Source organism: Balaenoptera physalus, assembly GCF_965194825.1.
Source record: "Balaenoptera physalus genome assembly, chromosome: 19".
In the NCBI taxonomy this organism is placed as follows: Eukaryota; Metazoa; Chordata; class Mammalia; order Artiodactyla; family Balaenopteridae; genus Balaenoptera; species Balaenoptera physalus.
Genome location: NC_138900.1, coordinates 55,208,846 through 55,235,362, shown reverse-complemented (window position 1 = coordinate 55,235,362; position 26,517 = coordinate 55,208,846). Strand labels below are relative to the sequence as shown.

Here is a 26,517-nt window from a genome sequence, read left to right as displayed (position 1 = left end):
CTGGGATTTGCAGTTAAACATGGAAGATTGAATATTATTCCATGTTTATCCCTGTTCCATCCTAAAACTCACTGAAGTACAAAAAATGAGATTAAAAAGAAACCTCATAAGCATAGGCATACTGTTTGAAATACAGAAGGTATTGGGGGAGGCAGTTAAAATGTGAGAATTGTCTTGTAGGGCCAGAAATCAGGGAAACAGGGAATAGCTATTTTTTTTTATAAGCCTTTTAGAGCTATTTAAGTTGTCAAAATAGGCAATACATAAAATTACATTTCTTAGGGTCTTTTTTTTCTTTCTATTTTTCAAAAATGCATTGCCTTCTTTTATCTTGTGTCATCTCCTGTCTCATTCTCGTTGTCCTTGAGGGCTGATGAGGATGTTCTGGGGTGTGTAACTCTTTAAAGGAAGATATTGTTTCAGCAGCTGATGCTGCACAGCAGTTACTCTGCTTGAAGGCAGTTGGCGTGTGTTCCCGAGAGGTAGTAGTTTGTCGTCTGGTTCGAGGACAGGATGATAGATGTCAGTTGCTCCTGCTTTCATTTTGAACTGCTTAGCTTTGGGGAAAAATTCCAAAGGCTTTACATACTCTAATATTATTTTTATGTTTATTTTTTTATTTTATTTTATTTATTTTTTATTGGGGTAGAGTTGTTTATACTGTAATATTATTATTATTATTATTTTTAGACGGAGAAGGGAGGGAGACTGTGGGTTAAGTACTCTTATAGACTTTTTTTTTTTAATTATTTATTTATTTATGGCTGTGTTGGGTCTTCGTTTCTGTGCGCGGGCCTCTCATTATTGCAGCCTCTCTTGTTGCGGAGCACAGGCTCCAGACGCACAGGCTCAGTAATTATGGCTCACGGGCCTAGTTGCTCCACGGCATGTGGGATCTTCCCAGACCAGGGCTCGAACCCGTGTCCCCTGCATTGGCAGGCAGATTCTCAACCACTACGCCACCAGGGAAGCCCCCTCTAATATTATTTTTAAATGTTTTTTTCTCCCCACAGTTCTTACTTCTATCTTCTCTCTTGCTCAAGCATGAGGGGAATCTGCCTCTAGAAAACTTGTCTTTCAAAGTATAATGAAGGAGCGTTAGAGAAGTAGCATAGAACTGCTGTTCTGTCTGTGCTGGGGCCATCTAACCGAAATACTGGAATAGTTTCCAAATGTACATATTGGATTATTTACCCATCAGATGATGCTGATTCAGAGAAAGAAACTGCTCCTCCCCCACCCCTGGCTCTTTCTAAAGCAGAATTACTGATATTTTAATCTTCTGCAGGATATTCAAATAGAAGCCTTGCTGATGAGAGCCTGCGAGCCCATAATTCAGAACTTTTGCCACGTAAGTGATGTCTAGAGGAACAAGGGTGAGAAACAGAACCAGTTTCACTGGGGCTCTGGCCCCCACGTGTATTGAACTCATCTCTGTCTTCAGCTCACATTGCTCCTAAGTGCTAACCAACTTTCACCAGTTAAAGTTGAAAATGTAAACATCAAGAGGGGCCACCATCCTGGGAAACCTTATTTGCTTACCCCTCATAGGTGACCAGATCGTTGGTTAACAGCACTTGCTGAGATGCCCTTTGTAAGGAAAGAGGGGAGGGGGAAGCCCCATTAGTAGGGCTGAATTGCTTCTGATACATACAGCCGGGATTTGTTAACAATAATGTGGTTTCCCCTTCCAGCTCTCTCCTTGTACCTGATGTTGAGGGAATTCCGTTACTTTATTACTTTTAGTCACTTACTGAACTACCTAAATTGTGGGAGTGAAACACACCCAGGAACCATAAGGATCTGACAATCAGCAGACAATGTTAGATGTTATCCCTAAAGCCAGCTGCCAGCATCATATAAGGAAAAGAGTTAAAAGACCTGCATAGTACATGTTCTTGTTGGAGCTTCACGCAGGGAGGGCAACTTGCTGTGTAAATTTTATTCCCCTGAATGTTGATCCTTTGTAATGTCTCAGACTTATTTTGACATAATTTGTGATGTGTCTTATTTGTAAAGGCTCTAGAATCAATCTCGTTTGCATTTTTTTTATGGGCTGGGGTGCAGGCTTTTTGTTCACTAATGGTTACAAATGAAGTGTAAATGTGCACTACCTTCCCCAGGATGTAGCAGATAACCAGATAGACTCTGGAGACTTGATGGAGTGTCTCATACAGAACAAACACCAGAAGGATATGAATGAGAAGTGCGCCATTGGAGTCACCCACTTCCAGCTGGTCAGTAACACCTGGCACATCCTTCTTGTCTTGACTGCTTGGATGGTTACTGAATCCCTTCCTCTTTCAGAACATCAGAGCACCTCTTCTGTGAAAAATCATTTTTTCCAAATATCTGTTCAGTGCAGCAGCCCAAATGTGTATCAGTACACTAGAATCTAAGCCTTTTTTTCCTTTAAGTCATACTACCCAGGTCTGGCATTTGAATAAGAAGGTTAAACCATAGTCTTCATAGTTACCACATGTCTAAAGGAAGTATTTCTGATAAAGCAAGCACTTCCTTCCTAGAAGGGTGAAATCCAGTCATCTATGTAAAATTGACCTCTTCTTGGGGCACCTAGCCTCCCTGACTGCCTTCCCCAAATGGTACTGAGGGCCTCTGAACTGTGGGCACTGGGAGACAGGGGGGAACCGACAAATCCTGCCCTTGTCGACTTGTTTACATTCTTGTGAAAGAAAGATGCAAAAATACATTTACAAATAAATAGAGAGTTTCAGGTGAGCCTGTGAGGAAAAATAAAGCAGTGTAAGGCCTGCAGGGTGATGGAGAAAAGCGACTTGAGAAGGAGGTATTTGAATAGAAGCGTCAAGAAAAGTGAGGGAGCAAACCATGGGAAGATCTGGGGGAAGAGTCACAGCCTGTGTGTGACTGGAAGCTGGTGTGCCCGGAGCAAAAGATGCCGTGGGGACCTTAGCAGGTCATGAAGTCAGAGACAGAGTTGCGCAGGCCTGGAAAGCTAGCCGCTGCAAACGGTATATGAACACACTTACACCCAGCGCTGCTGATTAGACCTTGTCACAGAGCTTCTGATTTTCTTTTTCATCATCTTTTTTAGGTGCAGATGAAGGATTTTCGGTTCTCTTACAAGTTTAAAATGGCCTGCAAAGAGGACGTGTTGAAACTTTGTCCCAACATAAAGAAGAAGTACGTAGCTTTTAACTGATTCATTCTGCTTCCCTAAAGTCCCTCTTAGCTACTGAATGAGTATCCAAGATGTCAGGTGGCCTGCTGCTATCTGACAGGATTAGCCCTGCAGGCCTCCTGCACCCTCCTTTGGTAGTATGGCCAAACACTTGGATTGTCTAGACATATCCTCTTCATAGCAGCCTAGAGCCACACCTGGTGGTGGTAGTTCTGATATGGAGAGCCTATGTCCTAAAGGAGCATTTTTAATTTTTCCAGATTCAGGCTATCTAACTGATGAAGCACATACAGATTGTGTACTTAGAGGAGCACCTTGCAGTGTGAATATGAGGTTAACTGATTTCCTCGGAACATCATTCCATCGATGTTCCTCAGAACATCATTCCATCGGAACAGGCAGAATGCTTCCTTGCCTTCCGTCTTCAGGGAAGCAGCAGAGGCTTTCACTGAGTTAGAGATGTAGTAAAGAACAAAAGCTGTATTCATTTAAGAATTAGGTGTTAATGAGGAGAGTGATGAGCTTTTATAGCATGGCTGCCCAAATTCTTCCATGCTGCTCTTTGCAAAGGTGCATTTCTAGAACACACTTCCCCTCATATAAACCAAGTTCCTGTGTTTGCTTAGATTTCTGTACTTTTCACGAATGATTTTCTCAGTATATCAAAGACACTGCCCAGAGTTAAGAGTAGAGTAGCATTCCTCTCTGGTCACATGTTTTCATCAAAACCAGTGTTGAACTGTCCTTGCACACATGTCCCCTCTCTGGCCTCCCCATCAGCCAGGAATGTTGTCAGCATCTGAGCTGTGGCCCAACTTTTATGACATATACAGACAAATTGCTGGTTTTAGCTCTCTGAATACACAGTGAGGCTTACAGGAAAGGCATTCAAAAACATGGTAAAGGGGTTCCTGGGTTCTGGGGGGATGGTGTGGCCCCTGCCCCAGCCCAGTTCTCGGCCATCTGCCTTTGTGTGGCTCCAGCCAGTCTCAGGCCTCTTCTTTCCTTGGCAGGGTGGACGTGGTGATCTGCCTAAGCACCACCGTGCGCAACGACACTCTCCAGGAAGCCAAGGAACACAGGGTGTCCCTGAAGTGCCGCAAGCAGCTGCGGGTGGAGGAGCTGGAGATGGTAACGCCGCAGAGCACAACCTCTGGTCCAGAAACCACAGGGCAGGGCTTAGAGAGTTAGGTGAAGGGTGAAGGCAAACTGAAAGATTTTAGCCACAAGCATGATGGTTAAGACTTGGAGCTGCATGCTAAAATTTTATCATAGGACAGCTTCTTGTTTCCCTTTTTTTCAATGATAAAGTATTTTTTTACCACACACAACTGGAAGTCCAGCTGTAAGACGAGCTGTAAGCATGTGATGTAGTCATTGCATCAATAATGTCCTCGAGGATTGAGGGTCTCTCCCTCTCCAGTCTGCTGCCTTGGACACCAGCTTCATTGTTACGGCTGGTTTCCCTCATGGCTGCACAATGGCTGCCTGCAACAACTGGGCCACCTGTTGCAATATTCATCTCCAGCAGGAAAATAGAAACAAGGGAAAACTGCCCCCAGCACGAAATAAAGGTCCCTCTCCTCAATTTGATTGTGTCAGTTTGAGATCTGTGCCCCATCCCCCATCAGGGGATGCGCTCACTGATGAGCTTACTGATAATCAAGGTGAGGCGGATGTTGGGAAGCCACCCACAGTGTGCACTATGAGAGGACACTTCTTTTCACTGTACTTTTGAGGATAAGCCCAAGCCACATTAAGACAGCTAAAAATATATTTTAGTATGTTTTGTATTGTGAATCATACTTACTTCACCTCAGTCTAAGCAAAAACTAGTAATGGACACCAGGTATTATTAATATCCCCAAAGTTGCAGTACCAGATTTTCACATACGGAGGTAGTGATTCTGTGATAATTATGTTAAGTGGAACTGGCCTAAACATACTTCTATAATAGAAACTTTGGGTCTTCAGATTTGAACCTGGCTCTTTCAGTAAAATAATAATAATAATAAAAGTAGAGTCCTACATCTGTATAATGGTTTTAGCTTTCAAAGTGGTTTCCACATCATACTATCTTATTTCATCGCACAGCAGTCCTGTGAAGGGGTCAGAGTAGATGGTAGCATTTCATTTTGCAAACAAAGGCCAAGGCCTTGTAGCTAGGTAGTGGCAGAACTGAAACTCAGTCCTACTTCTCCGTTTACTGCAGTGACCACACTGCTGCCCTTGGCTGTGTAGAAGTTATGCCACCAGACAAGATCCAATCAACAAATAAATATGTAGAACATTTGATCTCTCCAGCTTAGAGTAAGCTCACTTTTCCATGCTGGTTCCCCCTCATACAGACAGAGGACATCCGTCTGGAACCAGATCTGTATGAAGCCTGCAAGAGTGACATCAAGAACCACTGTTCCACTGTGCAATATGGCAATGCTCAGGTAACTTTTTGTTTTTATTTTTTAATTGTGAAGGTACCTTTTTAATAATTAATTCTGTGCTGGTGAGATAGGCCCCATCACATCCTATCCAGCCTGATCATCCCTTCTTAAGCTATGCCAGGCTGCTTTTCCCAAACAGACTACTTTTGCTCACCTTCATTCCTCTTTGTCACCTATTCTCTTCCCTCTTTCAGGTTACCTTGTCCTCCCCGGCCTTGTCTGCCTAGTAAACTCCTAATTATCCTTCAAATGCCTCCTCCTCCCTATAGCTTTCCCAACACTCTGCACCTCCAAAATTAATTATTCCCTCACATGATCCCATTGCACAGAAGTTCTTAACTAGAGGTCACGTAAGAACCATCATGGGAGGTTTTTTTCCCCTAAATTCACAGAACAGGACCCTACCCAGAATCATCAGGAATGAAATGCAATTAAGTGTTTTTTTGGTTTTGTTTTTAATGTTCTTCCATTGACTCATCTACCTCTTCTAGTTCAGGGCATTGCCAGGTGCTTTAGCCTTTGAGATACGGCTTTGTTGTCCTCTAGTATCTGCTGTTGGTGATGCAAAGTCTGATGTCAATCTGATTCTCATTTCTGTGTAGTTAATCTACCTCTGAGTTTTCTCTTTATCTTTAATGATCTGTAATTTCACTGTGATATAATTAGATATGGTTTTTGTTTTCATTATCCTGGTTGGCTCATTCAGTCTCAGAATTCATGTCTTACTTCAGTTCTAGGAAATTCTCAAACCTTTGAAATATTGCCTTCCTTTTCCTTCCTTCTGGAACTCCTGTTAGACATTTGGAGCATCTGAATCTGTCCTCCATGCCTCTCACTTTTTCTTTTATGCTTTTCATTTCTTCATCTCTCTGTACTACACTGAGGTAATTTTTCAGTTCTGTTTCCCAGCTTCATAATTTATCCTTTAGCACTTTCCATTCTGCTCTTTAGAGAGACTACCAGTTGGGTTTTATTTTTCATTTTTTTTTTTTTTCTCATATAGTGTATGTATTTTATTAGAGAGCATTCCCAATTCCTTCCACTCATCCCTTGTGACATTGCTATTATTCATTTTTTATGCATATGCTATGATCACCCAGTACCTTGTTATTAGGCAGTTATCAGATCAATTAAGAATAAGAAAAATAAATCTTTTTTTTCACTTTTTTCCTTCTCTAATGCTCTTCCTTTCTTTATGTAGATCCAAGGTTTTGACCTATATATTTTCCCTTCTCCCCAAAGAACTTCTTTTTTAACTTTTTTTTTTACAAGGTGCATGTATGGGCAATGAATTCCCTGTTTTTGTTTGTGTGAGAAAGTCTATCTTCTCTTCATTTTTGAAGAACAGTTTTGCTGGATATAGAATTCTAGGTTGCTGGATATAGAATTCTAGGTTGCTGGATTTTTTTTTCTTTCAATACTTTAAATATTTCACTTCACACTGTTTTCTGCATAGTTTCTGATGAGAGGTCCACTGTAATTCTTGCATCTGTATATTAGTTTCGTAGAGCTGCCAAATTACCAGAAACTGGGTGCCTTAAAACAAATTTATTATTTCACAGTTCTGGAGGCCTGAAGTCTGAAATCAAGGTGTTGGCAAGACTGCTTTCTTTCCTAAGGCTCCAGGGCAGAATGCTTCCTTGCTTTTTCCATCTTCTGGTGGTTCCAGTCCTTGACTTGGGGCTGCATGATTCCAGTCTCTGCCTCCATCTTCTCATGACCTTCTCCTCTCTGTCTCTCCTTTGTGTATTGTTTATATTTTCTTATTCTTATAAACTTATAAAGGCATTTACGTTAGATTTAGGGCCCATCCAGATAACTCAGGATGATCTCATTTTGAGATTCCTCACTTAATTACTTTTGCAAAGAATTTTTCCCCCAAATATTCACATTTACGGCTACGGGTTTAGGACTTATACATATCTTTTGGGGAACCAAAGTTCAATCTACTAAAATCTCTTTCTCTATAGATAAGGTGTTTTTCCCCTCATATTATCATTTATTTAGGTTTTCTTGTTGGTTTATATCTGCAGTGATTTTTAGTTTTTGGTGTACAGTTTTTCTACATCTTTTGTCAGATTGATCCCTTATGTACTTTATATTTTCTGATGCTATTTAATCTTGTAGTTGATTTCTAATCTCACAGTGTTGTGGTCGGAAAAGATGCTTGATATGATCTCAGTTTTCTTAAATTTACCGAGGCTTGCTTTATGGCCCCTCGTGTGGTCTATCCTGAAGAATGTTCCATGTGCACTTGAAAAGAATGTGCATTCTGCTCCTTTTGGATGGAATGCTCTATAAATATAAGTTAAGTCCATCTGGTCTAATGTGTCATTTAAGGCCTATGTTTCCTTATTGATTTTCTGTCTGTCCATTGATGTAAGTGCGGTGTTAAAGTCCCCCACTATTATTGTGTTACTGTTGATTTGTTCTTTTAAGGCTGTTAGCATTTGCCTTATAGATTGAGGTACTCCTATGTTGGGTACATATATATTTACAATTGTTATATCTTCTTGGAGTGATCCCTTGATCATCACGTAGTGTCCTTCTTTGTCTCTTGTAATAGTCTTTAAAGTCTATTTTGTCTGATATGAGTATTGCTACTCCAGCTTTCTTTTGATTTCCATTTGCATGGAATATCTTTTTCCATACCCTCACTTTCAGTCTGTATGTGTCCCTAGATCTGAAGTGGGTCTCTTATAGATGGCATATATATGGGTCTTGTTTTTGTATCCATTCAGCCAGTCTATGTCTTTTGGTTGGAGCATTTAATCCATTTACATTTAAGGTAATTACCGATATGTATGTTCTTATTGCCATTTTGTTAATTGTTTTGGATTAGTTTTTGTAGGTTTTTTTGCTTCCCTTCCTCTTTTGTTCTCTTCTCTCGTGATTTGATGACTGTCTTTAGTGTTGTGTTTGGATTCCTTTTTCTTCTTTGTGTGTATATCTATTGTAGATTTTTGGTTTGTCGTTACCATGAGATTTTGATATAGCAGTCTATATATATATACACAAGATTGTTTTAAGTTGCTCGTCTCTTAATTTCCAATGCATTTCCAATATCCTGCATTTGTACTCTCCTCTTCTCATGACTGCTGGTTTTGATACCGTATTTGTGGTTGATTTCCTACCTTTACTGTATGTTTGCCTTTACTGGTGAGCTTTCCCATTCGTATTTTCCTTGTTTCTAGTTGTGGCCTTTTCTTTTCTGCCTAGAGAAGTTCCTTTAGCATTTGTTGTAAAACTGGTTTGGTGGTGAATTCTCTTAGCTTTTGCTTATCCGGAAAGCTTTTGATTTCTCCATCAAATCTGAACGAGAGCCTTGTTGGGTAGAGTATTCTTGGTTGTATGTTTTTCCTTTTCATCACTTTAAATATATCATGCCAGAGGGCTTCCCTGGTGGCGCAGTGGTTGAAAATCTGCCTGCCAATGCAGGGGACATGGGTTCAAGCCCTGGTCTGGGAAGATCCCACATGCCGTGGAGCAACTGGGCCCGTGAGCCACAACTACTGAGCCTGCGCATCTGGAGCCTGTGCTCCGCAACGAGAGGCCGCGATAGTGAGAGGCCCGCACACCGCGATGAAGAGTGGCCCCCGCTTGCCACAACTAGAGAAAGCCCTCACACAGAAACGAAGACCCAACACAGCCAAAAATAAATAAATCAATTAATTAATTTAAAAAAATACTATGAAAATATACCATGCCAGTCTCTTCTGGCCTGCAGAGTTTCTGCTGAAAAATCAGCTGATAACCTTTGGATTAGTTGGGAATGGGAATTCTCTTGTATGTTATTTGTTGCTTTTCCCTTCTTGCTTTTAATATTTCCTGCTTGTCTTTAATTTTTGTCAATTTGATTAATATGTGTCTCAGTGTGTTCCTCCTTGGGTTTATCCTGCCTGGAATTCTCTGCATTTCCTGGACTTGGGTGACTGTTTCCTTTCCCATGTTAGGGAAGTTTTCAGCTATCATCTTTTCAAATATTTTCTCAGGCCCTTTCTGTCTCTCTTCTCCTTCTGGGACCCTTATAATGCAAATGTTAGTGCACTTAATGTTGTCCCAGAGGTCTCTTAAACTCTCATTTCTTTTCGTTTTTGTTTTTTTTTTAAATTCTGTTCTGCAGCAGTGATTTCCACCATTCTGTCTTCCAGCTCACTTATCTGTTCTTCTGCCTCATTTATTCTGCTATTGATTCCTTCTGGTGTATTTTCATTCCAGTTATTATATTGTTCATCTCTGTTTGTTTCTTCTTTATATCTTCTAGCTCTTTGTTAAACATTTCTTGTATCTTCTCAGTCTGTAACTCCATTGTTTTTCCGAGATCTTGGATCATCTTTACTATCATTACTCTGAATGTTCTTTTCAGGTAGATTGCCTGGCTCCACGTTACTTAGTTGTTCTTCTGGGGTCTTTTCTTTTTTCCTTCGTCTGGAACATATTCCTCTGCCATCTCATTTTGTCAAACTTTCTGTGTTTGTGGTCCCACAGGCTTCAGGATTGTAGTTCCTCTTGCTTCTGGCGTCTGCCTCCTGGTGGGTGAGGCTGGGCTAAGAGGCTTGTGCAGGTTTCCTGGTTAGCAGGGCCGTCTCAGTGGGGTGTGTTTAGAGGTAGCTGTGGGCTCAGGAAGACTTTAAGCAGCCTGTCTGTTGATGGGTGGGGCTGTGTTCCTGCCCCATTGGTTGTTTGGCCTGAGGTGTCCCAGCACTGGAGCCTAAGGGCTGTTGGGTGGGGGCCGTGTCTTGGTGTCAAAATGGTGGCCTCTGGGACAGCTCACGCCAATGAGTACTGCTCAGTATCTCCGCCACCAATGTCCTTGTCCCTGCAGTGAGCCACAGCTACCCCCTGCCTCTCTAGGAGACCCTCCAAGTCCAGCAAGTAGGTCTGGCCCAGGCTCCTATGAAGTCACTGCTTTTTCCCCAGGGTCCTAGTGCACACAAGACATTGTGTGCGCCCTCCAATAGTGGAGTTTCTGTTTCCCTCAGTCCTGTGGCATTCCTGTGATCAAGCCCTGCTGCCCTTCAAAGCCAAATGTCTGCGTGCTCCTCCTCCCGATGCCAGACCCTCAGGCTGGGGAGCCTGAGGTGGGGCTCAGAACACTCACTCCTATGGGAGAACCTCTGTGATATACTTGTTTTCCAGTTTGTGGGTCGCCCACCCAGTGGGTATAGGGTTTGATTGTATCATTAATGCGCCCCTCCTACCATCTTACTGTGGCTTGTCTTTGGAAGTAGAATATCTTTTTTGGTAGGTTCCAGTCTTTTTTGATGGTTGTTCAGCAGTTAGTTGTGATTTTGGTGTTTTTGTGAGTGGAGGTGAGCTCAGGTCCTTCTACTCCACCGTCTTGTCCCCTTCACTTATTTTTCATTTGTAACATCTCTAATTGGTTCTTCTCATAACTACCTGTTCTTGATTCTTGTTTACTATTTTTTCTCTGTTGTTCAGAAGATATTAAATATACGTTTGATTGCTCTGTTGCCTTTTCTCCTCAGTTTTGAGGCCTTGGTTTATTTTGTTTATCATCTTTCTTACATTATTAGTGTTCCTTAACTGCAGTTGACCCTTGAACAGCATGGGGTTAGGAGTGCTGCACGTCCACATAGTTAAAAACCTGTGTATAGTGTCAACCCTCCATATATGTCAGGCCCTCCCTATCTGAAGTTCCACATCCACAGATTCAACCAGTCACAGATCGTGTAGTACTGTAGTGTTTACTATTGAAAAAAATTCTCATATAAGTGAACCTGCGTAGTTCAAATCCTTGTCATTGAAGGGTCAACTGTATTTGGTGATTCTTGGTTGTGCCTTGAGGATTTCACAGAAGTCTCATGACTACATGCTACAGCCCTAGCTACTGCAGCTTCCCATCTGCTTTCTTTCTTTACCTTTTTTTTATAGTAGCTAAACGTTTGTTGTAGGGAAGGGGAGGTTTTAGGATACACCTAATTCACTATCTTAAAATCTATCCCATGGCAGTTTATTCTTTTATGTTAACTCACTCATCTTTTTTATTGTAGTTGTTTGTTTATATAACTTTGCCCTGTGTGACTATATAGTCTTCAAAGGTAAGGATTGAGTCTCATTCATAGCTGGCATCTAATGGTCTGTTCTCATGTGGTAAATGGTGAGTTGAACTGAACTTCCTGGCTTGTGCTTACTGTCGAGTCAGGGTTATTGCTCCAGGGAAAGGCAGAGAGCCTGATGTATGCTCCAGAAGGAATCTTGACAAGGAATAGCCCTGGAAGGAAGAAGAAACCAGGAATCTTGAGAGGGTTTCCTTCCCCTTAGACTCCAGTACAACCTGCTCTTTATACAGCCTGCTCTAATTTTTATACATTTGGTTTGCTATTAGCCCTGGGGTTGTAAATCTATAAATATCATTCTCCTTCGTGAGGAAATCCTGATTCCTATTACCTAGGAATTAGAAATGAAAGGTACCTGTATAGGAAAGTGAGGATGTACTAAGAACTTCAGTTCAGAAAACATGGATTCTAATGCTTCAGTCAGAAAACATGGGTTATCAGTACCTGATCCACCTCTTAACTTGCCCGTAACTGTTATGCCCTAGATTATTGAATGTCTGAAAGAAAACAAGAAGCAGCTGAGCACCCGTTGCCACCAGAAAGTCTTCAAGCTGCAGGAGACAGAGATGATGGACCCAGAACTAGACTATACACTCATGAGAGTCTGCAAGCAGATGATAAAGGTAAGGGACCCAAAACCAAGGGTTGAGCACAGGGTAAGTCAACGTAACAAAAACACAAACTTCTTTAAATTTCAGAGAAAATTCATATAATCTCTCAATGTCAACCTGTTTTATACAACTGCAGCTGTGGTTCTCGAAGTCTGGTCCCTAGACCTGCAGCGTCAGCACCACCTGGGAACTTACAAAGTCTCAGGCCCCACCCCGATCTCTGAGTCAAGCTCTGGGAGTGGCGCCTTCTGTTTTCACAAGCCCCTGGGGGTTCCAATGAAGCTCAAGTTTCAGAACCACTAAGCTAAGATAGCTAACCTCACTTTGACCTGAGGAACAAGTAAATAGATGTCCATTAAATATGTGATTGGTTTTGAGCGCGGTTGGTGGTAGGTATACTGAGGAAGCCACTATCAAATGTCCTGATCGTCCATCTATCACCATCAAAGGCTTTTTTTGTTCTACAGGTTGTTTTGCTTCATTTACTTCTCCAATAAATGCCCCCTGCAGCAGGGCTGACTGGAGAACCTGGATGTCAGTTCCTGGATCTGTCCACACGTACAAAGAGATGAAACTTAAAGTGCTAACCCCTTATTTCAGCTTCCCTTTAAAATAAAATGATACTCCTCACCCTATCAATAAACTCCAAAGAGAATTGTGAAAGTTAGAAGTCTCTTTAGCTGGGTCTGGAAGAATTGAGTCCTCTGTAAAAGTGGAAATGTTAGGCTCTGATTTGAGGGAGGTTTGTAAGATTTTGATGACTTCTATAAAATTCAGTCAGCAATCCATTTCCCCATATTAAGATAACAGTGAACTATAATTAATAGGCTGTGGATTAGCAGATAGAGATGGAGTTTATCACTAGTCCAAAATGAATCTCTGATTTCAAGGACACTAACAAGTGTACAGGGGCTGGCCCCACAGGATTTGGTAGGATTATAGCCCCTCTGGTGAAAGGGTGAACCAGATAGGTCCTTCCCCCACATCCCTGTTCACACTGGTTGCTGGGTAATTCCTAAATTTCCCATTGGGATTGGGTAGATGTGGCTTGAGGGCTACGTGGTCACCTGGTACAATGTTACGTTCATGCATAAACAGTATGTAAGCTTACGAGAGGCCGTGTAATGTAGCATAGCCATGTAAGTAGGGGATCCATCCTATCCAAAATAGGAAACAGGTAGGAGAAAGAAATGTGAGAAACATAGTAGAGAATAGATAAAGGGGAACTTGAGGCTGGGTGATTATTCAGGCTTACCATTTCTTGTCCCAAGTGATACCTTTAGGTTCTGTCATAAGCTCCCCAAAAGATGTAAGAGTGATAAATATGGTGTTAATTGCCATATATGGGTAACTACTTTTATAAAACTTTGTTTCTTTGCAGAGATTCTGTCCAGAAGCGGATTCCAAAACTATGTTGCAATGCTTGAAGCAAAATAAGAACAGTGAATTGATGGATCCCAAATGCAAACAGATGATAACCAAGCGCCAGATCACCCAGAACACTGGTAACATTTTGGCACGGCTTTCCTGGTCCTGCTGGGTATGGCTTGAAAGGAATTGAGTGGGCATATACTTGCCTAATTAAACTAAAGGTGCTTTGTTGCTCTTGAATGTTAAGGAAAGAGTCTGGATGTAATGAGCAAAGTGACTTGCTTCTTCCTTGAAGAGCATCTAGAAGAACAGAATGAAAGTCATGGGAAAGAGGAGGCTGAAAACATAGGAAACTTGCCTTTGAAGGGTGTACAAAACGAACTAGGGCTAAAGTTCGTTGAAAAGTCTAGAAATTTAGTAAAACTTCACGCATGTGGCAGGAGAATATATGGGTAATCTGTTTTAGAACAGAGAAATTTAATCTCTGAGTTGCAAGACCTTGTAACTTAGTGGTCAAGTTGAGTTGGATATTCTGTTCTCAGAATTTTCAAAAATATGTATCATGGGGAAGTTTGCTGATGTCTGCTTGATTTTTGTGAGGACTGCTTAGAATGTTGGCCTCAATAGATCCTGCAGAGCTGCTGCGGAGTAGGTTTCCTGGGGGTCTCCACGTCTGCTCTTCCACTACAGTATATTGCTGAGTTAAAACAGTGTGTTCAGGGAGTTCCCTGGTGGCCTAGTAGTTAGGATTCCGGGCTTTTACTGCCGTGGCCCAGGTTCAATCCCACAAGCCACAGGACATGGCCAAAAATAAAACAAAACAGTGTAGTGAGAGCTCAGTAAACATTTACCGAATAAACAAATCAGTGGTTTATTAGTGGTCATTGACGTAATATGCCCCCTTTGGGTAAGTGGATCTCAAAACATTTGTGAATCCAGGTGGAGTGTTTTATCATGTGCTTATTACTTTCTGCTCTAGATTACCGCTTAAACCCTGTGCTAAGGAAAGCCTGTAAAGCTGACATTCCTAAATTCTGTCATGGTATCCTGACTAAGGCCAAGGATGATTCGGAGTTAGAAGGTCAAGTCATCTCTTGCCTCAAGTTGAGATATGCTGACCAGGTAAGCTGCCCTGGGCTTTCCACAGAGGTGTACTTATGGAACCTCCACTAGTCCTGGCAGTTTTTTCTTTGGAGGTCCTTAGCTTGCTGCTACTTTCCCCAAGACCTTTTTGCACACCTTCCCCAAGCCAGGGCCCAGATAAAAAGCTGACGTGTTCTAATAGGCTGGCATATTCTCCCTTGTCACATGTAGCGCCTCTCTTCAGACTGTGAAGACCAGATCCGGATTATTATCCAGGAGTCTGCTCTAGATTACCGACTCGATCCTCAGCTCCAGCTACACTGCTCAGATGAGGTAGGATTTGGGGACAAAACTGGTTGTGAACAGAGCTGGCCAGAGAAGTTTTTACTGGAGAAAAGTTCTTTACTCTGTTTCCCTTCGGCCCTGAATCCAGGGCTCTTCTAGGCTCTCCACTGTCTGAGTTCCTGGTTCTGTGTAACACTGAATTTGGTTTGTCCTTAGTCCTATCACTATTCAGTTTTGATTCCATATTTCTCTATTGAACAGCGTATATCTGTCTACGTCTAGTTTGTTCTTCCCTCTCCTTATTCTGATGTTCAACGCAGAACACTCCCAACACTTGCCAGGAGGATGAAAGTGGTCCTGTAATACCTCTAACAAAGTGCCAGTCCTTGGATATTATTTGACTTTCTAGCTAGAAAAGGTCATATAGTGAACCTTGTTCAACATATGTCCATTTTATGGGAACATAGCTAAAGATATTTCAAAAAAGCTTACTCATAAAGCTGTCCAAAGAAGGTTAAGTTTTTAACTGTGCTGCAGGCTGTGTGTCAGGACCCCTTTGTGTGTGTGTGTGTGTGTTTCCAAGTTGTGTAGCTGGGTTGACCCTGAACCTCTGTCAATGTCAGGCATTTGCTTTTAGGATTTTACTTGGCTGTATGACCTTCCTCTTGAGGAATCAGAGAGTAGCCTTCTTTGTGACCAGCCCTGAGACAGTCTGACTCAGGTCTTGGGGTTGACAGCATGAAGATACATGTATTGACCGTTTTTCAATTCTGTGCCAGTCCTTGTGAAGGAGAAGAGAGCCTGGCATCCCATATGGGAGGGAGGGGAGTGAAATCCACCAGGAATCCGTTTGAGAAGAGCCCCGGGCACATGTGTGGGAGGATCTCCAGTCAACATGCTTCAGAGACCAAGGTGTCTCGTGACAGTAGGGGTGCCCTTGTTTTTTGTGTGTGTCCTGAACAGATTGCCAGTCTATGTGCCGAAGAAGCAGCAGCCCAGGAACAGACAGGTCAAGTAGAGGAGTGCCTCAAAGTTAACCTGCTCAAAATCAAAACAGAAATGTGTAAAAAGGTAACTACCGTCAGTCACCATTTTCTCTCACTTGCTTTTCTCTCCTCTTCCTCTTCTTCCTCTTAAAGCTATAGTCTGTACATCTTAGTGATAAAATCTAAACCTTCCTTCCCAGAATTCTATCCTGTTCCCTCTTACCAAACTAATTTGCCTTTTGACCATTAATTGTAACTTAAATAGTCTTTCACGTGTACTAATTACTTGTGAATATGTCTCATCCCCATGACTAGACCATTGTTTAAGGTCATTGTTTAAGTGCTATGCCAAAGTAAAAAGTCAATTCCAATATATCAATAAGTGTACTGCATTCGTAAAAGTCAATGAAACTACAAATTCAGTTCATTTCAGAAACATCACATAAAAACAAATTTATCAAAATATGATAGCTGGGGCTTCCCTGGTGGCGCAGTGGTTAAGAATACTCCTGCCAGTGCAGGGGACACGGGTTCGAGCCCTGGTCCAGGAAGATCCCACATGCCATGGAGCAACTAAGCCCGTGCGCCACAACTACTGAGCCTGCGCTCTAGAGCCCATGAGCCACAACTACTGAGCCTGCCCTCTAGAGCCCACGAGACACAACTGCTGAGCCTGCGTGCCACAACTACTGAAGCCCACGTGCCTAGAGCCCATGCTCTGCAACGAGAGAAGCCACCGCAAAGAGAAGCCCGCGCACCACAACAAAGAGTAGCCCCCGCTCACCACAACTAGAGAAAGCCCACGTGCAGCAACGAAGACCCAACGCAGCCAAAAATAAATTAATTAATTAAAAAAAAAAAGATAGCTAAGCATGCATTATCTTACAAAATTGAAAGTGAAATAATATATTTGATCTTTTTTAAAAAGCTTTATCTCTTTTTGGAAAAGTGTTTCAATGATATTACTGAGTCACTGTGAATATTGTGTGCAGATATTTTCATCCGCTAAAAATGTTTCTAATTCCACATGGTCTGAGGAGTGGTAGGAGTTGGCTAAAAGCTAAATCCAGATATTTTCCTTTGAATACTTTTTCATCAAATTATCCCGTTTAACTTCAAGGAGGACTCTTTGAACAACATTTCAGGGTTTTTTTGTTTTTGTTTGTTTGTTTGTTTTATTGTTGTTTTACAGTCTGTGAAGTGCAAAGTAATTTTTACTTAAGAAAGCAATTTTTGACTGTCTACCTGCTATAATTTCATCATGTATAAATGGAGAGTCTGCAGAGTTGATTTCAGTTCTATCATGTTTATATTCCTGTTGTTCAGAACATCTTTAAACTCAAATAAGAATTATTCTTGGAGTAGAAGTTATGCTCTGTCAGTTCTTTCTTTCCTTTTGAGGATAATGGAAGTAAAGTGAAACATTTTGCAAATACACCTTTCTGTTTGGGAATTTTAATATAACTTATTACTCTCATTTTCAATTTTCACATTTTCAGACTTCTAAAGTAACAAAATAACTGCATTAAATCAATATAAACACTAACACTTAGTATTTAATAATATAGCATACCAGAGTGCCCAAAACCCAATTCTGATCTTAAACTTGCCTCGCTTTGCTTATTAGCAAACAGCTCTGCACACACTAGGTCCCCAAATTGTATTTATTGAATTAAATTGGATGGTAACAGCCTGCGTTCTTTGCATCATCACCACGTCGCCACCTATCTCAGAGTAGCCTCTGTGGGCTTAATCGTCCCTCCTTGACTTTTCTGTTTGTATGTAAAGTATTTACAGACAACAGATCTGATGTATTTCCTCTATAAAAGCTCTCTCTATGATCTCCCCTTCCTAGGAAGTGTTAAACATGCTGAAGGAAAGCAAAGCAGACATCTTTGTGGACCCAGTTCTTCATACAGCTTGTGCCCTGGACATTAAACACCACTGTGCAGCCATCACCCCTGGCCGAGGGCGTCGTAAGTCACGGTGTTCACTCTGACCCTGTCTGAACTGTCTTGGGAGGAGCAAAGACTCCCTCTGAGACATCAGTTCCAGCTACTGTGTTCTGTAGCTGCAGCTCAACCATAGACAGCACCCACTGGGGGCCTGGTTGATGCCTTTGTGGCAAAGTGAGTTTAGGAGTAATCCTGCTGCAGGTTTGAACTGATAGAGCCATGACCCGAGGTAAAGATTTGATGACAAGAGAAAGTTGAGTTATTTATCAGGGAGGCAAAAGTTAAGCTATCATCATGGCCCTCTTCCCTGCCTTGTCCAGCCTTGAACAGCTTCATCAGCTTCCCCAGTGGCCACAGTGGGCTCAGCAGACAGGTTCTGTGTGAGGTGGAACCTGGGCAGGTATATGGTTGTTTCTGAGCCATGTGTGTCCAATGAAAAAAATGAGAGAGGTTTTAAGAGAGACTCTGGACAGCCAACCTTAAATATCCTTCTCCATGTTAGATCTTGGGTTAAGTGTCCTTGAAGGGGTTTAACTTTGTATAGCCTCCAGATCTGAATTCTCTGATGGTTAGGTACCCTTCTCCCCATCCTTACTGAAATTTCTGTTCTGTAAAGCTTCAGACGCTTCTTATCCCTTTCCCTTGCACAGAAATGTCCTGCCTTATGGAGGCCCTGGAGGATAAGCGGGTGAGGTTACAACCAGAGTGCAAAAAACGCCTCAATGACCGGATTGAAATGTGGAGTTATGCAGCAAAGGTAATGAACTCGAGAATCTCCTGATGTGGCGTCTCCTCTATCAGTTTCCCAGGTCTCTTTGAGATACTTCACTGGCCTCCTTGTCCTTGTTGTGAGACTGGCAGTAGGTTTATTTGAAAAAATCTCTCAGTGCACCGTAGGACGCCTGGGCCCTGTGAGCCTGGAGCCATCATCTCCAGATAGCACAGCAGAGACATTAATTAGTCCCTTCTTTCGTCACTGGTTTCCGCTTTTGAGCCGCCAAGCATTGCTTCACAGTGGCTCCACTGCTAGTTTTTTGTTGGCAAATGTTGGTGCTTAAATCACATTAATCTGGAGCCTCCTTGCTCTGTTCTGAGTACATGGATGAGCATAGAAGCAGCCCAGACCTCTCTGGGCTGGACCTTTTTCAGCACCCAGGCTAAGTTGAGACTCAACAGAACAGGTCTGTGTGCACCTGGGGAACCTTTTGGTCCTGATTCTGCCATGGTAGCCTACCATAGAGGTCCACTGGAGAAAGCACTGAGGAAAACTGAGGACGAAAACTGGTTAGACTCTGAGTGTCCACGACTGGGGGAGTGATTAAGTATATTCAGTCAGCATAAGTCATGTTTGCAAGTTGTTTTTGGTGGGGGGGGTGCTGATGATATGATGGTGAGTGGAAACAAGTCACGACAGAGAATTAGCACCCAACAGAATCTCAACTTTTCTCTTTGTTTTTAAAAAGACAGCAACATATGAAGCAAATAAATCAAAATATGTAAGAACCTGTGACCTTGTGCAAGTCACTTGACCACTTCCCACCCCTTGGGCCTCCGGGTCTTCATCTGTAATGTGGGAGTTGTAAAATCTACGCCCCAGGATTAATGTGAGGACTAAACGACTGAAACATGCTGAGCCCTCTGCCAGCACACCATCAGGTCCGCAGTGTGAGAGCTGTTACTGCGCGGGCGGCAGTGATCACTGTGATGAATTGTATGATCGGGAAAAACAGTTGTAGCTCGGTGTTTGATTTTCTTGCCCGTTGCCCTCCTCTCTCCCCAAAAGAAATGACCTAAGTTACAGTAGGAGTCCAGGGGGGCAAGTTAGAGCAAGCATTGTCCCAGCCCACTTCTCTCTGAGGACGATGGCCCTGTGTGTTTTCCAGGTGGCCCCAGCGGATGGCTTCTCTGACCTCGCCATGCAAGTGATGACATCCCCTTCCAAGAACTACATTCTCTCTGTGATCAGTGGGAGCATCTGCATATTGTTCCTGATTGGCCTGATGTGTGGACGTATCACCAAGCGAGTGACACGAGAGCTCAAGGACAGGTAGAGCCACCTTGAGCACCAGAGGAACTGCCCATCCAGTGCCCAGTTTGTACAGCCCTCCTGTATAGCGTACCCACTCACCTTGTCCTTCTGCGAGGTGACACCGACACCCATGTTAGAGCAGCAGCAGGTATCCACCGCATTGTCCCATCTCAGACTTCACCCATGTCCATGGTATCCTCCTCCTCGACCATTTGTGCAGCAGCTGGCCGCTTTGGGTATTGCCTTTGTTGGCAAACTCGGGTTTACCTGCCCATAGACAAGTCTCTCATACCGATGGAACTACCAGTACTTCCAGAACCAACTCACCTGACCTGCAACTCAAATGATTTTTTTTTTAAAAAACACCAAAAAAAAAAAAAGAAATTTTTAAAGAAAAAAATGTATATAGTAACACATCTCCTCCAGGCTTGATATGAGCAATGGGGTTATTTCTTCTGTGCGACGGTGTAAAATGAAGGCAGGACTTTAGAGGGGAAACACACCACCCAATGTGCTATAACTGGGATGTCTTGCTTACTTCTCAAAAGCACCTTTGGCCCATGTCAGGGCCATGGACTTCACCGAGTAGTGGGAAACGACTAACCAGCCCGCTTTGGGTCTTGTTTTCTTCTGCTGAAACAGTGATGCCTTCCAGTTCCTACCCTAGTAGAGCCACTGCTGGTCCAGACCCCACAGCCGTGGGTATTTGTGTGATCTCCTCACCCCAGTGAAGTAGAGCATGGGCTTCCCTAGGCCGAGGGCAGATGGCTTGGAGAGGGGATCAGAAGTGTGTGCAGCTGGTCAGTCCACTGATCTGCACGGAGAGGCTGGACCCTGAGGCCCAAGGCAGAGCATCCCAGTGACCTGCCTCCTCCGGGGCAGCGCAGGGCTCAAGCCGCGTTCGGATTGATCCTGCTGGGGCGGCAGTTCCTCCAGAAGTCCTCCGCTTCACCGGGAGGCCATGACTATGGGGGGATGGAGCTCAGGGCAGGAAGGAGGAGCAGGGGATTGATTCACTTGGCTTTATTTTTCAGGCAACAATACAGGTCAGAGACAATGGCTTATAAAGATTTAGCGTGGTCTCAGGGTGTGACTGGCAGTCCAACCTGACCCTTCTGCAGGTTCAAGGCCACCTTCCCAGACAAGCTCCTTTAGGCCTCTACATGGAGAGGGTGTGGAAAGTTCCTACATTAAAAGATGGAGGCGTTTCTCCGTTTTTTCTTTCTGTCCATTTGCTGCATACACCCACTACAGTAGGCATTGGCTAAATGTTGTACTTTGATGATTCATCAGTCTTTCCCGAATCTGAGCTTTATGGAAGCAATATTCCTGACCATCCCTCGTCCCTCCAGTGTAGAGATGACAGGCTTGGAGTATAAAAAGGGAGGCGTGCAGGCGTCACAGTTCAACTTGGTGCACCTGGACTTGAGTTTGGGGCATGGAATCCAGTGGCTGCACAAGAGGGCGGCGTGTACAGTAGAAGATATATTTATATAATATATATTTTATTAACCTGTTAGACGTCCACAAAGTATTATAAATCACGTGCCTAAAACTGTCCACATAGACCATGCTCCGTTCCTTGCCCTGCCCCTCTTTGCCACTGTCCACACGTGCTGAGGGACCTCCCCACATTTGTCTTCCCTGGAATGTGTTCAGTACACAGTGGGTCAGTTTGTGGGTCGGTTGATCCAAATGACTCCTTGTCTAACCTGACTGACATATATTTGAATACTGTGGTTTTCTTCTTTTTCTTTCTTTTTCCTTTTTACTACCCTTCCTGGAGGCAGTGGGTTCTAGAAGCTGCATATGCCCCCTGCCTAGGGTACTCCAAGTCATGAAGGGGAGCTTCTAAGCTGCTTGGTCCCCCAAGTCCTGCTCTTAGGGTCTTCCTGATTCTCAGCAACCATCCTGGGGTTCTTCAGCCTCATAAAACTTGAAACTCTCGGAGTCCGAGCAGCACCCCCTCCTACCACCACTTCTGGACTGAACTGAGCTGACCTAGATAGTCCGCCTCCAGGGGCTCCTCCCTGGTGGTGGGGTCTGGGATCGAGGACCGGGGATATATCTGTACACAGGCCCCCACTGACATGTCTGATGTGGTTTACAGGATAGAATGACTGTTGCCTGTTTGATGAGAGTGGGAGTAGCATTCTCCATCTCTGCAGTCTCCCTCCCAGTGTGTGTAAAACATCTCCATAGTTTAATGTGTCTTGATACTTTTGTTCTTTCTGAACTGAGAGGTGATCTCAGTTGTCTGCAGCAGATCTGGAAGTTTGAAAAGGAGTTTGATTCTTGAAACATTTGTCATCTTTAGAAATGATCCGGATAGATAGAAGGCATAACTCTGCTGGTATCTTTGATTGCTTGTTGTCAGAAAACATTTCACCATCCGACTTGGAATAGTTTCAATGACTGGTTTTTAGAATAGTTTCATATGACTGAGCAGTTTCCTACATCCAAGGGGCCCAGCACCATCTGAAACTACGGCCCAGCTATATCCGTTCTGTACCTCATTGGTGTAACAAAACAGGTTCTGGGGCACCTCTGGTTACTGGACTCATAGGTCACTCTTGGGTAAATCAGCTAGTCAAGAATTAGTCAAGAAGAAGAAACCATGGCCCTAGTGGAGCTGATGACAGACCTGTGTCCTTTATCTCTTCTTCTGATGTCTAGCCCATGAACAATAACATAAGCAGCAGGTAGGGTTTTTGTCCAAGGCCAAGGCTCCAAGCACTTGCTGAAGATTACAGTAGCCAGAGAACTCATCAGGCCTTGTCAGCTCACTCCAGTGTCTCAGAGACTCAGACTTAGTGTCTCTACAACACCCCAGAGGTGCCAGGAGGTCAGTCTCTGGGCTGGAGGCCCTGCAGTGCAGGAGATGAGAAATCTGAGCAGAACGTCAAGAACAAGGCTGTCTTCTCCCTGCATCGGAGTTTCTCACACAGAAGTGTGGCTGTGGGAGTGAGACCTTGACCCTGGTGCATCCCTGGCCTTCCTCTGCTATTGCTGCTGTCCCAAGAGAAGTCTGCTAGCAAGATGCTCTGAGGCGGGAGCCATCGCACGGGCTTGGGTTCACTCTAGCAGGAAAGCCCTCCTTCTTGGCGTTCCCTAAAGTTCTGGTACCACTACCAGGCCCAGTGCTGTGGATCCCATCAGCTTGTTCTGAGCCATTGCATCCTTAGAAGCGAGGGGAATTCTAATACTGAGTGAGCAGGTGTTGACTTGTATTCATTGCAGGCCTTTGACTGTCTCACATCCTGCACGTATTCTTCTTGGGGACGCTGGGGAAGGAGGGAGATTCTGCTTTCCTAGGTGTGACAGGAAATTACCATCAGATTTCATTTCTTCCTGTTTCCTGAGGTCAAGTAACAAGAGAAGCCAGTAGTAAAGAGTCGTAGGATCATTTACGTTTTATCAGACAGAGTGCTGACTTCCCTCCACCTTCCCAAAAGAAGATTCACTCTCCTATATGAGCCTGACTTCTGCACCACCTCCAGGCTTGTGGTACCACTTCTATCCTAAAGATCCCCACTAGCGTGAGTCACCCAGGGAGGGGTAGGTTGCTTTGTGGGACCTCCTTACCTGGTCTCAAGTTCCTCTGAGAAAAGGCCTCCCCATCCCATTTCTTCCCCTCCCCCACCAAAAAGTAAAAGTTTTCCGCGTATAACTTACTCTAAGCAAGCAGATACAGAGAAGGAACCTGGAGTAGGGACCCTTAGAAGCCAGCCAACACAGCCTGACACATTCAAACTAAATTTGGGCCACAGAACAAAAAGAAGAATATGGCTTTTTGAATCATGTGCATTTTGGTATGTTTACTTACACTTCTGATTCTTCGGAATTTGAAAAACCTCAAAGACTCCTTTTATTTATTCTCACCATTTGGACAGCACCTAAGTAATTTTATAAAATGCAGCATTCCAGTTCCCTGAGTTTCCCCCAGGCCTTTAGGGAGACTCCACTCCTAAATCACCTCTTCCCCACTGGTCTTCAATTCCCAAAGGGCCTGGGGCCAGAGCTGATGTTCTGGTCTCGGTCTCTCTCTCTCTCTCTCTCTCTCTCTCTCTCTCTCTCTCTCTCTCACACTTGTCTTTGGTTGGTCATCTCTCCAACTACACTCCTCTTGGTCCTCCTCTCCCCTAGGACCAGGGTCACATGTCGGGGCAATCAAGTGTGAAACCGAACCCCCCTTCCTGCCCAGACCTCAGACAGAAGGTCAGTCGTTAGCAAACCGAGACTGACTCTTCAGTGACAGGCTCATCCGAGCCATCTAGTGAGATCGCTGTGGAGACCCAGGGGCTGTTTGTCATCTGGAGCACAGAGGCGGGACTGTCTGCGCGGGCTGGTAGTGGCAGGATCCTGACGGTGGTTTCCTCTCCTTCTCCCCTCCCAAGATCTGCCACAGCGCACAGGTAGGGGTGTTGGGATACTCGCAGTGGAGGAATCTCCTTGGGCTAGGAGAAAATTCAGATAGTGCCTCTATATTCTGTTTTGCCTTCCCCCCAACATAGAATTGACAACTGGACCCCAGAGCCCAGCAGGCCCTGTACCACACATGCTAGATGGTTTGAACAGGTCCCCCGTCAGACTGAGGGGCACTAGAGTGGGTGACCGACAGGAGGGGCTGGCAGCCCGAGGCTTCCTGAGCGGCTTCTCCCAACACCATGTTCCCAGGTCAGTCGAAGCAGGAAAACAGACTGTACAGCAAATGCTGTGTGAGATCTTAGGCCTTTAACTTTTTTTTTTAAGAAGGAAAAAAAGAAAAGTAAATCTAACAAGCCTCTTTTGTAAATGGTTTTCCTTTCTATGTATAAAATCCTGGCAGTTTCTTGTTTTTACATGTTCATGCTGTGTAATTTTGAGATGTTACTGAGATTCTGAACATAATGTGCATTTTTTTCTGTACAGATGAAATGGGAGAATTTAATAAAGAGTTTGCAGGTTTTTACTTGTTAAATTTTCTCTGTGGTGACTGGGAGGACCCTCCTCCAACCACATGCTCTGCTGGAAGAAGTCTCCGGAGCTGTGAGCACTGACTGTAAACTTGCCACTGATGCTCAGAAACTTACTGTTAGAATGTCCGTGTTCTTGGCTAATTAGGTCAAGCAGAGTAGGACCATAGGCCTTTACAGGAGAGCTGGAAGCCAGATGTGGGGTTTTCTGACTCTCAATCTCATGTGTCCAGAACTGTTCATTCTACTGATGTGTTTAAGCCATGTCATGAGGCTCCTTCCTGGGGGGAACACATACCTGGACTTCTCCTTACAAATGTGACACATGGATGGCACCTGGTCTCTGATGGCCGCCTTCCCATTCAGGCCCAGAACTAGGCCACATTTATTTTCTGGGCCCTGCTATGTCCGCGTTTAGTCAGTGCTTGCCTCCCCCTTCCAACAACCCAGCCCTGAGGTCAGTGACCTCATGACACCCTTCCCGAACCTTGTCTTCTACCTCCTCTACTCTCAGCAAAGCCGATCTGCGTCCAGCTGTTAAAAAGTAACAGCTTAAGGAATTGCATGGTAGCAACGATTTCTTTAAGTAGTAATGGCTGTACTAATATTCAAGTAATGAAATGGGATGTTCAGTGAGAAAGGAGGGGTAACCTGGAACCCAGGGTTTCTTCTCAGAACTCCTCAAATCCATTTTCAGCAACTGTCACTTAGGAGATAGTAGGCCTAGGTGTACAGTGGACATGGGAGAAGGTGAAGAGTAGAAGAAGAAAGGAGGGAGGGGTTGAGGGGCATTTTTGAGCCCCAATGTGAATATTCCTTTATCTGGGAGGCTCAGGGCAGCCGTCAGCCCTGAATGTGTGCCCTGGAGAGGCTACCCTGCTTTGGTGTAAGTGTAGGACATGAGCTGTGGGTTCAGGCTCCTCGTCACCTGTATCTCTACACGGGAGAAGTGGCTCCCCAGCCAAGCTGCCCTCAGCCCCCTGAGGGGACACCGCAGCAGTGAATGGGTTACGTGCTGCCCGGCTGACACCTTAGCAGTCTCTGAATGAATTGCCCCCCTCCCAAATTTTGTGTGTGATTTTTCTGGTAAAAGATCCTTGGCCAACTTCAATCCTCAGAGGCGTTTGGCCTCTGTTTTCCAAAGGGACTAAGAACAAAAGAGTTTTAGGTGAAAAGGGGAGGAACTTAGACTGTCCAAGTCTCTCACTTAGATGAAAAAGTGAGGTGCAGGGACTTCCCTGATGGTGCAGGGGTTAAGAATCCGCCTGCCAATGCAGGGAACTACGGGTTCGAGCCCTGGTCCAGGAAGATCCCACATGCCGCGGAGCAACTAAGCCCGTGCACCACAACTACTGAGCCTGTGCCCTAGAGCCCGTGAGCCACAACTACTGAGCCCATGTGCTGCAACTACTGAGCCCATGTGCTGCAACTACGGAAGCCCGTGCTCCTAGAGCCCATGCTCCACAACAAGAGAAGCCACCGCAGTGAGAGAAGCCCGCGCACTGCAACGAAGAGTAGCCCCAGCTCGCCGCAACTAGAGAAAGCCTGTGCGCAGCAATGA

The 26,517-nt window shown here is 44.1% G+C and overlaps 1 protein-coding gene across 2 annotated transcripts in view; it reads left to right on the top strand.

Annotated features, from left to right (window-relative positions):
* The window catches only part of GLG1 (golgi glycoprotein 1), a 154,086-nt gene extending 129,134 nt beyond the window's left edge, over positions 1-24,952 (top strand). Inside the window, exons 14-27 of one of the 2 annotated variants that reach the window (XM_082438980.1) lie at positions 1,289-1,351; positions 2,124-2,237; positions 3,074-3,162; positions 4,174-4,291; positions 5,509-5,601; positions 12,167-12,304; positions 13,674-13,797; positions 14,643-14,785; positions 14,978-15,079; positions 15,995-16,102; positions 17,873-17,993; positions 18,623-18,729; positions 19,856-20,019; positions 21,036-24,952. In XM_082438980.1, coding sequence (XP_082295106.1) covers positions 1,289-1,351; positions 2,124-2,237; positions 3,074-3,162; positions 4,174-4,291; positions 5,509-5,601; positions 12,167-12,304; positions 13,674-13,797; positions 14,643-14,785; positions 14,978-15,079; positions 15,995-16,102; positions 17,873-17,993; positions 18,623-18,729; positions 19,856-20,019; positions 21,036-21,111 — 1,560 coding nt within the window. In that variant the 3' untranslated portion in view covers positions 21,112-24,952. Of the gene's footprint in view, positions 1-1,288; positions 1,352-2,123; positions 2,238-3,073; positions 3,163-4,173; positions 4,292-5,508; positions 5,602-12,166; positions 12,305-13,673; positions 13,798-14,642; positions 14,786-14,977; positions 15,080-15,994; positions 16,103-17,872; positions 17,994-18,622; positions 18,730-19,855; positions 20,427-21,035 lie in introns of those variants that run through there. The other variant, XM_082438979.1, reaches the window with a different exon arrangement.
* The last annotated feature ends 1,565 nt before the right edge of the window (positions 24,953-26,517 follow it).